The sequence below is a fragment of the Astatotilapia calliptera genome, chromosome 6 (assembly GCF_900246225.1).
Source record: "Astatotilapia calliptera chromosome 6, fAstCal1.2, whole genome shotgun sequence".
NCBI classification, from domain to species: Eukaryota; Metazoa; Chordata; class Actinopteri; order Cichliformes; family Cichlidae; genus Astatotilapia; species Astatotilapia calliptera.
The window spans coordinates 41,252,630-41,263,290 of record NC_039307.1 but is presented as its reverse complement, the minus strand read 5'-3'; the positions used below and the strand labels follow the sequence as shown (position 1 = coordinate 41,263,290).

The 10,661-nt window shown below is 45.5% G+C and overlaps 1 protein-coding gene across 2 annotated transcripts; it reads right to left on the bottom strand.

Annotated features, from left to right (window-relative positions):
* Positions 1 to 63: 63 nt before the first annotated feature.
* LOC113024832 (ankyrin repeat and SOCS box protein 5-like) lies at positions 64 to 8,385 on the bottom strand. 2 transcript variants are annotated; one of them, XM_026172189.1, is made up of 8 exons: positions 8,127 to 8,190; positions 5,432 to 5,526; positions 3,360 to 3,439; positions 3,163 to 3,270; positions 2,932 to 3,085; positions 2,725 to 2,859; positions 1,098 to 1,289; positions 64 to 997 (listed from the first exon to the last, which is right to left on the bottom strand). In XM_026172189.1, exons 2-8 carry the CDS (start codon positions 5,481 to 5,483, stop codon positions 858 to 860), a joined length of 861 nt encoding a protein of 286 aa, XP_026027974.1. In that variant the 5' UTR covers positions 5,484 to 5,526; positions 8,127 to 8,190; the 3' UTR covers positions 64 to 857. The 2 variants fall into 2 exon arrangements, with proteins under 2 accessions (XP_026027974.1, XP_026027973.1); XM_026172188.1 differs by lacking the exon at positions 5,432 to 5,526 and having other exon boundaries at positions 8,127 to 8,385.
* Positions 8,386 to 10,661: the final 2,276 nt, after the last annotated feature.

Below are 10,661 nucleotides of genomic sequence, written 5' to 3'. Positions count from 1 at the left end.
GGTATTTCCACACCCGACCTTCAAATAAATAACTTTACCAAGGAAATAAGAAATTGAAGAGGATTAGATATGACACACTTTATTCATCCCAAACGTTGGGAAATGATCACATTACAGCAGTCACAACATGAAAACAGCCTCACTCAATAAAATAAATATGACATCACAAAACGAGCAGCTCAGAAAGATTAAAAAATACACACGAAGCTGAAGTGAAACGAATAAATACAAGTGAAATCGCAAAGTAAGTCATGAAGGGTTATCCAGTGTTGTTCTGATCAGTGTTGGACTGAACTCAGACGGTAACAGCAATGATGGAGGACGGGTACCATCACACTGGGGTCCAGGACATTTCCATGAAATATATTCATCCAGTCACCAGGATGAGCCTGATGTCGGTCACCCTGGAGCCTTCACGTCATCAGATCTTTGTCTTCTCCGTGACCCTTGGAAGCAGGTGAAGTTGAACAATGAAACTACAATGATGGCTGAAACAGGCGCTCAGCTCAATCACGGTGAAGACTGTCCATCGCCAAGCTAAGGCGAGACCTACAGACTGAGACCTGATAAGACCAGCAGAGCAAACAGCAGTCGTTTCAGCACCTAAAGTTCATGAGGAGTCATTAGGCTAAACAAAAGGAATAAAAACAATCAAATTCTGTTTAGGACACAAAGACAAATTGTCCCCATTGTAACTAAAGTTCTAGTGAAAGAAACAGGTCGTCAGTTATGGCGATGAAAGTAATCTGCTGTGCAACAGAGCGAGTACAGCATGCAGCAGGTCTGCGTGTTCTCGTGTGAAATGTCGGCGGACTCGGTGTAACCACAGAGCGGTGATATCAGCGTGCACGGTGGCGTCACTGCTCGTTGCTTCTGTAGTCCAGGTAGTGAGTGAGCAGGCCGGGCAGAGGAAGCACAGGGAGCAAGTTCAGTCTGGATCGCCCAATCAGATTTCTGATCTGAAGACGACACAACTGGCAGAGACTCCTTGGAGAAGCTAGAAGGAGACAGAGACAGAGCTGCTGTGACTCAGACCGACTTCGTTTCATCTGGTTCTACACAATAACAGAGTCACCACAGCAGCACATGACCAGTACCTTCAAAGGCCAGCAGCAGCTGGTGTGTTTTCCCACCAGGGGGCGCCAGCTCCACCGGCCGCTGATTGTTGCCGTCTCGGAAGTTAGTATTCGCCCCGTAGTCGAGCAGCAGTGACACCTGATCTGCGCTGTCCTGTCTGACAGCCGCATGCAGAGGGCTGTCGCAGCCTCTGCCCACACTTACATCTGCTCCTAGATCAGACACACCCACAGAGCCATGAAACGTGACCATGGACGGTCGACACAGAGACATTTACCTGCTCTTGTCTGACAGACCACTCCAGCTGCTCCAGACCACAAGCACATTTGTTCACACATCATCCTACAACACTTTTTCCTGCAGCCTGAAGCACTTTCCAGAGCTTTTACTCACACACAAGGCCAATCCGGATTAATCAAAGAAACCCTTCATACATGTATTTGGACTGTGGGTGTGGAGACTCTCCACACACAAAGACCAGCCGACCAGAACAATCAAACCCAGATCCTTCCTGCTGTGAGAGCGCAGTGCTCACCACCATGCGGACTGTCCTCTATTATTTTTTTAGGACGTGGCCTGTTAAACAAATTTCCCAGGTGTGGGACTAACAAAGGTTTATTTTTCCTTATCTTTCCATACCTTATCTTATCTTATCTAACACGCCCGGGAGGAAGCCGCACTCTTGTGTGTTAACACTGACATGACCGTGACTCTGGTCTCTAACCCTGACCTAACACTCTCCTCTTTGCAGTGCATCTCCCCATAGTCTGTCCTCGGGGTTAATCATAATAATAATACGTTTTATTTGAGGGCGCCTTACAAAAAGAAAAAACATATCAATAAAAAATTGATTCAAATACATTTAAATAGAAAAACAACAAACAAGATTTGACAACAAGTAAGATCTGTATTAAAGTGAGTAAGCCAGTTTAAACAGGCTTTGAGCTGTGACTTAAATACGGGAATCTATATTTCCTATGAGTAGGGATGGGTATCAAACCCGGTTCTTGTTGAGAACCGGTTCCCACAGTTTCAGTTCCTTGGAGTTGTTTGCCATTTTTGCAAACGATTCCCTTATCGATTCCAGTCGCCCCGAATGACGTCACCACGTTGTGGAGCGTCATTTACCCGGCAGGAAACACGGCACGTAAGCGGCTCAAACGCTCAAGTTTGGTTATGCTTTACGAGAACAGATGACAACAGCTCTGCTCCCCACAGTGAGGAGACGAGCACAAGGAACAACAAGATGAGTGGCAGATCTGAGAGAGCGGGAAACAGTGGAGATATGAAGCAGATCACAGAGATGAGGAGGGCCAAGGTTATGGATGCACTTAAACGTGAGAACCAAGATTTTTACGTTTATCTTGGCTTCTGTGGGCAACCAGCTGTTGAAGAACTGGTAATATAGTCTCTTAAAGGAGTTATGACCCCAGCTGCTGGTTATGAGACGTTAGTGACTTCATATTTTCACTTTTTCCACCTTCAGATGTATTTCCACGGTTACGGGAGCTTTCATTTTAGCACGAGCGTCAGAGCTGTCAGGTGATTGTTCAGAGGACTCCAAAGCTTGAAACATCAGTCACAGCCCTGCAGACATGAGCCGCATCAGGTGAAGCTACTCAGCTTTGTAGTGAATGAGACTCACACCTCTGTGCAGCAGGACCTTTGAGCAGGCTGTGTGTCGGTGCAGACAGCTCACATACAGAGGAGAGCCCAGGTGGGAAACTTCATAATCTGGATCTGCTCCATGAGACAGCAGGGCCTCCACACAGTGGCTGTTACCTGCACGTGTACACACATAGTTGCAGTTAACACGTGTTACCCATAGTCAAACAGTGCGCTGGCTATATTTACCTCTCTTGCAGGCTTCGTGCAAAGCTGAGGGAAAGTGTGTGTGATGCGCACGCGTGTGTGCGCCGCTCTGCAGGAGCAGTTCCACACAGCCGACGCTCCCCGACGTACAGCAGTTGTACAGAGGAGTGACACCATCAATGGTAGCAGCGTTCACCTGGACACACACAAACAGATGCTGGACACAAACACACGGTGCGTCCATGCAGATGTACAGATGGTGCTGATACTCACATTAGCTCCAGCATTTAGTAAAGCTCTGACACAGGCGACGTGTCCTGATAGACAGGCTTCGTGAAGAGGAGTCACATGATCGATGGTGACAATGTTGGCGTGATAGCCCTGAAAAACAGATGTAAATAACGGGACGTGTGTCGGCTTTATTCAAACTGATAAGCGATTACCGGAGCCTCACATCGATGTCCAGTTACCTGGGCCAGCAGAGTGCGCAGGGCAAGCAGCCGACCCTGAGAAGCTGCTTCATGGAGAGGAGAACGATCTGCCCAGGACCCTGAAAACACACAGAAAAAATGCAGACATGTAGTAGAAAGTGGAATACAAAGCACCAGCCTGAGCTCATTAATGACTGATGTGCTTTCAAACTCTGTCTCAGGCTTAGTTTGAAGATCAGGAATTTCACGATGAAACAGTAACATGTTTGTCCATGTGAGGACTTCTATGATGACACCCTGCCGTTGTGTTGCTGAACACTAAGCAGTAGAGCATCTCCCTTCTCTGCGACCCATGGACACACATCACACGTGCGGCCTGACACGCTCTCTAAACCACAACAGGAACGCTTTGAATCCCACACACTGGAGGCATGTGGCTCCATGCTCCACTGTATCTTACTGTGGAGCTGAAGGGCTCCGCAGTAAGATATAGCGTAAGGATCTTCTTGTGGCAGGGCTGCCACAAACTATTATTCTGATAGTCGACTAGTCACAGATTATTTTTGCCATTAGTCGACTAATCAGATCATCATCCATTGGACGTAAAACTGCGCACTTATTTAACTATCATTAGCTTACAGCTTGAGGTGTTTAAGGTATGTGCTAACTAAAAATAAAGACAAGATGATAGTTTATTAAACTTTTAACAAACTCAGCCGTCTGCTCCTTGCTATCTAAAATATAACAGGACACTGGAGTAAACTCTCGACCATCTCAGACTTCTGTCAGCTGTCTGTTTGACGTTTATTCAGCTGTGTCAAAACTAACTTTAATCTCAGCCAAACCGATTTACTCAGGGACAAATAAAACACAAAAAAAAGCCAGACAATAACAGTTTTAAGTTATCTAAGTGACTTATATATCATGTTTAACCCAAATAGCGAAAGTCCACGGTGGGTTTGAAAACGATTTGCCGGGAGTCTGCAATTCTCGTCGGCTCGAGTGACCATTGAACCCCCCGGCTCGCTATCGAGCTGGTGGGTAACAGACGTCTCCGAAAACGTCAGAGCGCTTTTGCAAATATGTGGTGTCTTGATAAACCGAGCAGATATTTGAAGTTTACAGCTACATTCTTGCCTGAAAATATGTTAGAAGTTTGTTTTGCGACCCAGAATGATTAAGAAGAGTAATATTAAAACTCAGTAGCTGCCGCCATTGTTGGAAACTGGAATTGGCTGAGCCGTGCTAAATCTGGGGAAAAGTAGGACGCATTTGTCGGCTGCATTTGGGAAGCCTTTGTCACATCGCTGTAACGTAATCGGCCTTCAAATGCGGCCTCCAAAGGATGCGGCCTGAATTTGGACATATCGACGATACCGGAGTTGCTTCTTCTTCTTCGGGGTTTAACGGCAGCTGGCATCCTTGTGCATGCAGTGCTGCCATCTTCTGTTTCAGTCCATTATTCCACTCTTAAATCCTGCTACTTATTCCTGCGTCTTTCAGGACAAATTTAGTAGTCAACACTTCGTTTAAAGCCTTGTATCTTACAAGGCTTTAAACGAAGTGTTGACTATTAAATTTGTCGTTGGCGATTTTGATAGTCGACTAATCGTGGCTTATTTCGCTCTTATAGAACATTTCACTCGCTGGGCGCACGTCCTCATTTTATGTTTGACAGCATTTTAGTAGGTAAAGGTGAAGCTTGGACATGAGTTGAGCTGTGGTTTGGGGAAGGCGTCGAAGGGGATCGGCGACAGCTCCCGGGCCTGACAGATCCCCATGTACTTAATAGAAGAGAAGAAGCTAAAGCAGGGAGGGCGGGTGGGGCACGTAAACGAGAATGAACAGCTTGCAGAACTGGGGGAACCTATATAGATGAGAACCGGAAGGAGCGTGTTTGGAGGCGTGGCCCTGCTCCTGAAATTGCTGCTTAATCTGCAATTAAGGTAGAAAACAGGACGAATCACAAAGAATTGCACTTAATGAGAAACGTGATTTTTACTTGTTTTGTAGCAGGGCGTCAGCACCTGCATTTGGAGCTCGTCAGCACGTCCTCAGCTGTCACTGCAGCACACACCACAGACCCACACACAGCCTCACGTCCAACATACCCATATCTCCGTCTCCCCACGGCACATCCAGCCACTGGTAGATATAGGACATTTTGACTTAAGCAGAATCCCTCCACTCCTCCTGTTTGTCCTTCCTGTATGCGGGACACATCAGACTAAGAATCACCTCGCCATCGAAACACCAACAAAACACTGAGAATGATCAGATGAGACTATAATGAGCTGGATCACTGACAGGCTCCTCCTGTGGCAGAGCACTGAGCAGTGTCTCCAGATCATAACAACGAACCTCTCTGATCAAAAAGCTGAGCCCACTCTGTCAGTGAGTCACTAATTCAATGAATCTGCCTTCAGCCGCAAAGAAATGTGTAATGTTTCTGTTAAGAGTGCACAGTTAATGCTCAGTCATCCAGGTAAGGAAATCCCAAAAGGTTGGTTCTGTTCATCTGGATGTTTCAGTGGGAGAAACGTTTGGTCATCATCCAGGTGACAGTACACAGTTAAGTAGGAACGCAGCCTTGCTCCAGTGAGCTGCTGCTGGCGTCCTGTGGATGGTACGACACAGCTGCCGCGGGGTTTAACTGGGCTACATTTAAATAAGCTTTCTGCAGGTTTTACAGATGTGTCATTAAATCATTCTGTATCAAAAACATGTTCACAGGGCTGACTTTAGGTTAATGTTATCATAGTTTTCTATTTTCTAATTTGTTTTATTTCATCTGGACTTTTTGCTTTTGATTCGGTTTAGTTTGAGTCATTTTCCAGAATGAGCTTCCGTGTTCAGTTTAGTCGTTATTGTTTGAAAATGTTTAGTTTCATGTTATGAACTAAAAAGTCTTTTAGTTGTAGTTAACTGTAATAACCCTAACCCTGCATGGCCCACATTAACACTAACTAACCAAAACCAATTTAGAAGCATTCATTAACCAAAGGTTGAAACCTGAACCTTCAAACTGCACGTGTGTGACGTGTTCACAGCATTAACCACCTCCAGCCTCAGAAACTCCTGAAAACAGACGCGTGCTGCTGCACTGGGAGTCTTCCTCACTCTTACAATGAAGCGCTGCAGGAATCTTTCAGAACATAACAGGATACAATCACAAGTCCCTAAAATGTTTTACTTGAAACAGCCCACTTTCCCTCACCCTCCACCTTATGTAGGAACATTTCATTCACACATCTTTTGAAAATAACTTTTAGTAACATCTGCCAGCGTAGCTCTGTGCTAGCTGGGTCAGCTGGTTGGTAACGTTTGTCAGTGGTGCCAGACTTGGGTATCCTGACTATTTGAAACTGGCTTTCTAAAACAGGACACTGGAGGGTGTAGTAAGCAAGTCTGATATGGCCAGGCTATCTTTAGTTAGCGGGTTTGAAAAAAAAAGCGCAGTCAAGTCCGAGACAGAGACAGGGATCACGACAGACGTCTGTCAAAAATAGAAGAAAAATGAATGCAAAGCTCGTTTGCAAGCACAAAGAAACTTCCTATGAAGGTCGTAAACAGCTGGAGCCGCTCTCAGCTAGCTGGCTGCGAGGCAGGGTGCCTGCACAGTGCTGACACAGAGGGAAGTCCCACTCACATTCACGCCTGTGGCCAGTGTAGTGTGTCTGTGGACTGTGGGAGGACAAGAATATCCATTCTGTTCATCGCGTCATAGACCTTAGTGCTGCCTCCATTAGATCAGTATTTACTGACTGAACATGTAACAAACAGCTCACAAATACACTGAGCAGCTTTCTGTGTTTGGCTAATTATGACCCAGCATTAAAGCACATGTATGCATTTCTGTATCAATAACTGAATGCATGATGAATTCCGCTAACACAGAATTTTTACTTAACTTTGTTTACCGACATTATTCAAACATAGCATGTGCAGTATATGTACTGTACAGCTGAAAATGGAGGTGTATGCTGAGGTCTGTGAACCTCCATTGTTTCTAACAGCCAGCAGGGATGACATGTCCACTGATGATTAAAAAAAATCAGATTTCAAAGAAACCTAAGGGAAAAGACCCTTGAGCTGCCTTCATGACATTCTTTTCTCCCTAAACCTCCAACGCCCGAGGATAAATGGCCCTCCCTGAGCCTGGTTCTGTTGGAGGTCTCTTCCTGTTAAAGGGGAGTTCTTCCTCCATTCTCTTACCAGGTGCGTGGAGAACACAGGCGATGGGCACATTGTTGGGTTTTCTGTATAATGTGGTAAGATCTGTACTTCACGACACAAAGTGCCTGTTGTAAACACAGAAGCGAGTGCTCTGTGCTTGTGTAATAAAGAGATTATTGTGTTCTTCTCATTTAAATGTAGGCCTTACTGCAGTTTCACGTGATAAAGTTCAAACACAGTTATTTTGGACAGGTATACTGATGCTGTGCCATTAATCGGGAGTTTTGCGTGGGTATTTTCACAAGTAGTGCTGCTGATTTAGCTTAAGGATCTTCAATCCAGCTGCTTCACAGAGCAGCAGCTCTTCAGTGCAAACCCCGTTTAAATGTACCACCTTAGTATAAAAGCACCCGGCCGGCAGTGTTTCCATACGTCTGCTCAGCTCCAGTCAAACTGCTGGAGGCCCCGCTTGGCCCTGGAGCAGGGCTGTTCCAAACACGCTCAAATTCCACCTGACAGCCACACACTTGTAGAAAGTGTGTTATTTACACTGACACTCTGATAGGGACTATTTACAGAAATCCCCCCGCCACCAATGTGCTTCCACCCAAAACACATCAATGCGCCCACCTTGGCTGGTAAGAATTCCCCAGCAGGCCCGCTTCCTCTCCGAGACGTGCCTCGGCAGCAGGCCCGGCTCAGCACCTCTTTTCCGGGACACTTCGGTAGCTCCACACGGCCCCGGCAGCATGTTCCGACTACTCCGAACTCCGCTGCAATACTGCAGGCAGCAGCAGCTCGGAAAGGAGGAGGGCGAGCTGGGAGTCTTATGATTGGCTGAAGAGGTTTGTTTGCGTTCGGGGCACATGGCCATCTCACATGTGCGCCCACGTGTGGAGCATAGATGCAGAGCGCTCCCCAGTCGGACCCACTCCAGACTAGTGATGGGATTTCCGGCTCTTTTTAGAGAACCGAATCTTTCGGCTCGACTCACTAAAAAGATTCGACTCTTTCGGATCCGAGCCGACTCTTCAGGTTGTTTTGTTGCTTTAATTAATTTATTATTAACAATAATATAAAATAATGCACAAAATGAATTACTAATTTTAAAAAAAGTGTTTTTATTTATATATGTTTATATATAAATATATGCGGTGGCCCCTAGAGACAAAACGCGTACAAACTCCAAAACACATTTCTAGCGTTAACTGAACGTCCAAAACAGAGCTACCTAGATCATTTAAATTACACAATTGAAAGCATATGTGTATTGTTTGTGTATTTATACAAAAGCTGTATTTATACACAAGCACTCATATATATTCAAATAATTTAAAAACAAATGTTCATTTATTTGTTACTACCACACACCAAATCCGGTCGTTGGTACTTGCTGGCTTGTGTAGCCACTAAGTAACAAAAGCTCAACACTGCGCCCAGCATCCTGGAGCACTTCTGTTGTCTTTTGTACGTGTTTTTACGTGCTTCGGAGTTTGTACGTGCTTCAGAGTTCGTAACTGTTTTGAAGTTTGTACATGCTTTGTCTCTAGGTGCCACCGCAAATATACTTTTATTTATTCACTCCACATAAAATGTAATAAATAAATCATATAATACAAAAACAAACTATTCACATTTCAACTTTTAACTATTTAAATTTTCAGCTTTTTCATTTTAAACAAATTTAAAGTGAAACAACACAAAACACTGCAAACCACAACACAAATAAATATAAATTAAAATATGAAAACAAAAAGAAGATGCACATTCTCTGTCATATGGGCCTGCATGAATAAACTTTCTGAATCCTTTATCACCTGCAACTGAAAATAGTTGTGGATGATTACTATACCTTTTTAATGTGACGTTGTTGTCCCTGGCTCTCTTTCTCTCTCTCTTCCGCTATGTTCCTGAGCTACTGCGAGTGTAACTATCGCCCCTCCCCCCTCTGCCCAGCGTAAAGCACAAGGCTCGCGTGCGGAGTGAAGCGGGGAAAAGTGCAAGAGAGAGAGAGAGAGCAACAGAGTGAGAGAAAAAGAAAAAAAAAACACGGCTCCCAATAAGTAGCCGGCTCGCGTCGTTCACGTCAAAGACCCGGCTCTAAGAGCCGTTTCGTTCGCGACCGACACATCACTACTCCAGACTGATCTGACTGAAAGGCCATAAGCTCCAGCCTTGGTGTCGTTTGTTTCTCTCTAATTCCACTTTCACAGTGTGCGCATTTTTTCACCCACTGTGTCATTACTCCTTGGTCACAGTCACAATACTGTATTAATCCCTAAAGAAATGATGTGGTAACAGTGGCTCCGAGACAATAAGAACAGTAACAGACTGAACTAAAGTAAACAATACAATATATTACAGTGTTACAACAAGTGTTGTATTGTTCGATACATATGCGTACCGAACCGAAAGCACTGTATCGAACGGTTCAATATCGATACGAATATCGTTGCACCCCTAATATATATGTATGTGTGTGTGTGTGTGTATAGGTCCCTCATCCTATTCATGTAGCCCCTTCCGCCAGGGTTACTTGCGTAGTAGCATTCCAACAATGCCCTGTTTTCGTCTCTTGCCCACCGATGCCTTCTTGTTCCAGTAGCCCACTTTTCGTCAGGGTGCCCTGGTTCCTCAACACCTGACGCGGACCTTGTTGATCCGGGTGACGTCCGAGCCGGCATGCCTTCATATTTATCTGTCTCGCTCATGTCTGCGGTAGGCTTGCTTAGCATAGGGGGTCTAGCCTTAGGACCCTTACTGGATACAGACACCCCAGGCAGGAATTGAACTTGCGATCTTCTGTTCCAAAGGCGCATAGTCTAACCACTACGCTATCCAGCTGCTACATAGTGGTGGTAGACAAACAGAAGAAGACGGCCGTAGTGATCGATGTAGCGGTTCCGAATGACAGCAATATCAGGAAGAAGGAACAAGAGAAGCTGGAGAAATACCAAGGGCTCAGAGAAGAGCTCGAGAGGATGTGGAGGGTGAAGGTGAAGGTGGTCCCCGTGGTAATCGGAGCACTAGGTGCGGTGACTCCCAAGTTAGGCGAGTGGCTCCAGCAGATCCCGGGAACAACATCGGAGATCTCTGTCCAGAAGAGCGCAGTCCTGGGAACAGCTAAGATACTGCAGTCAAAGGAGCTTGCAAAGAAAAGCGTCT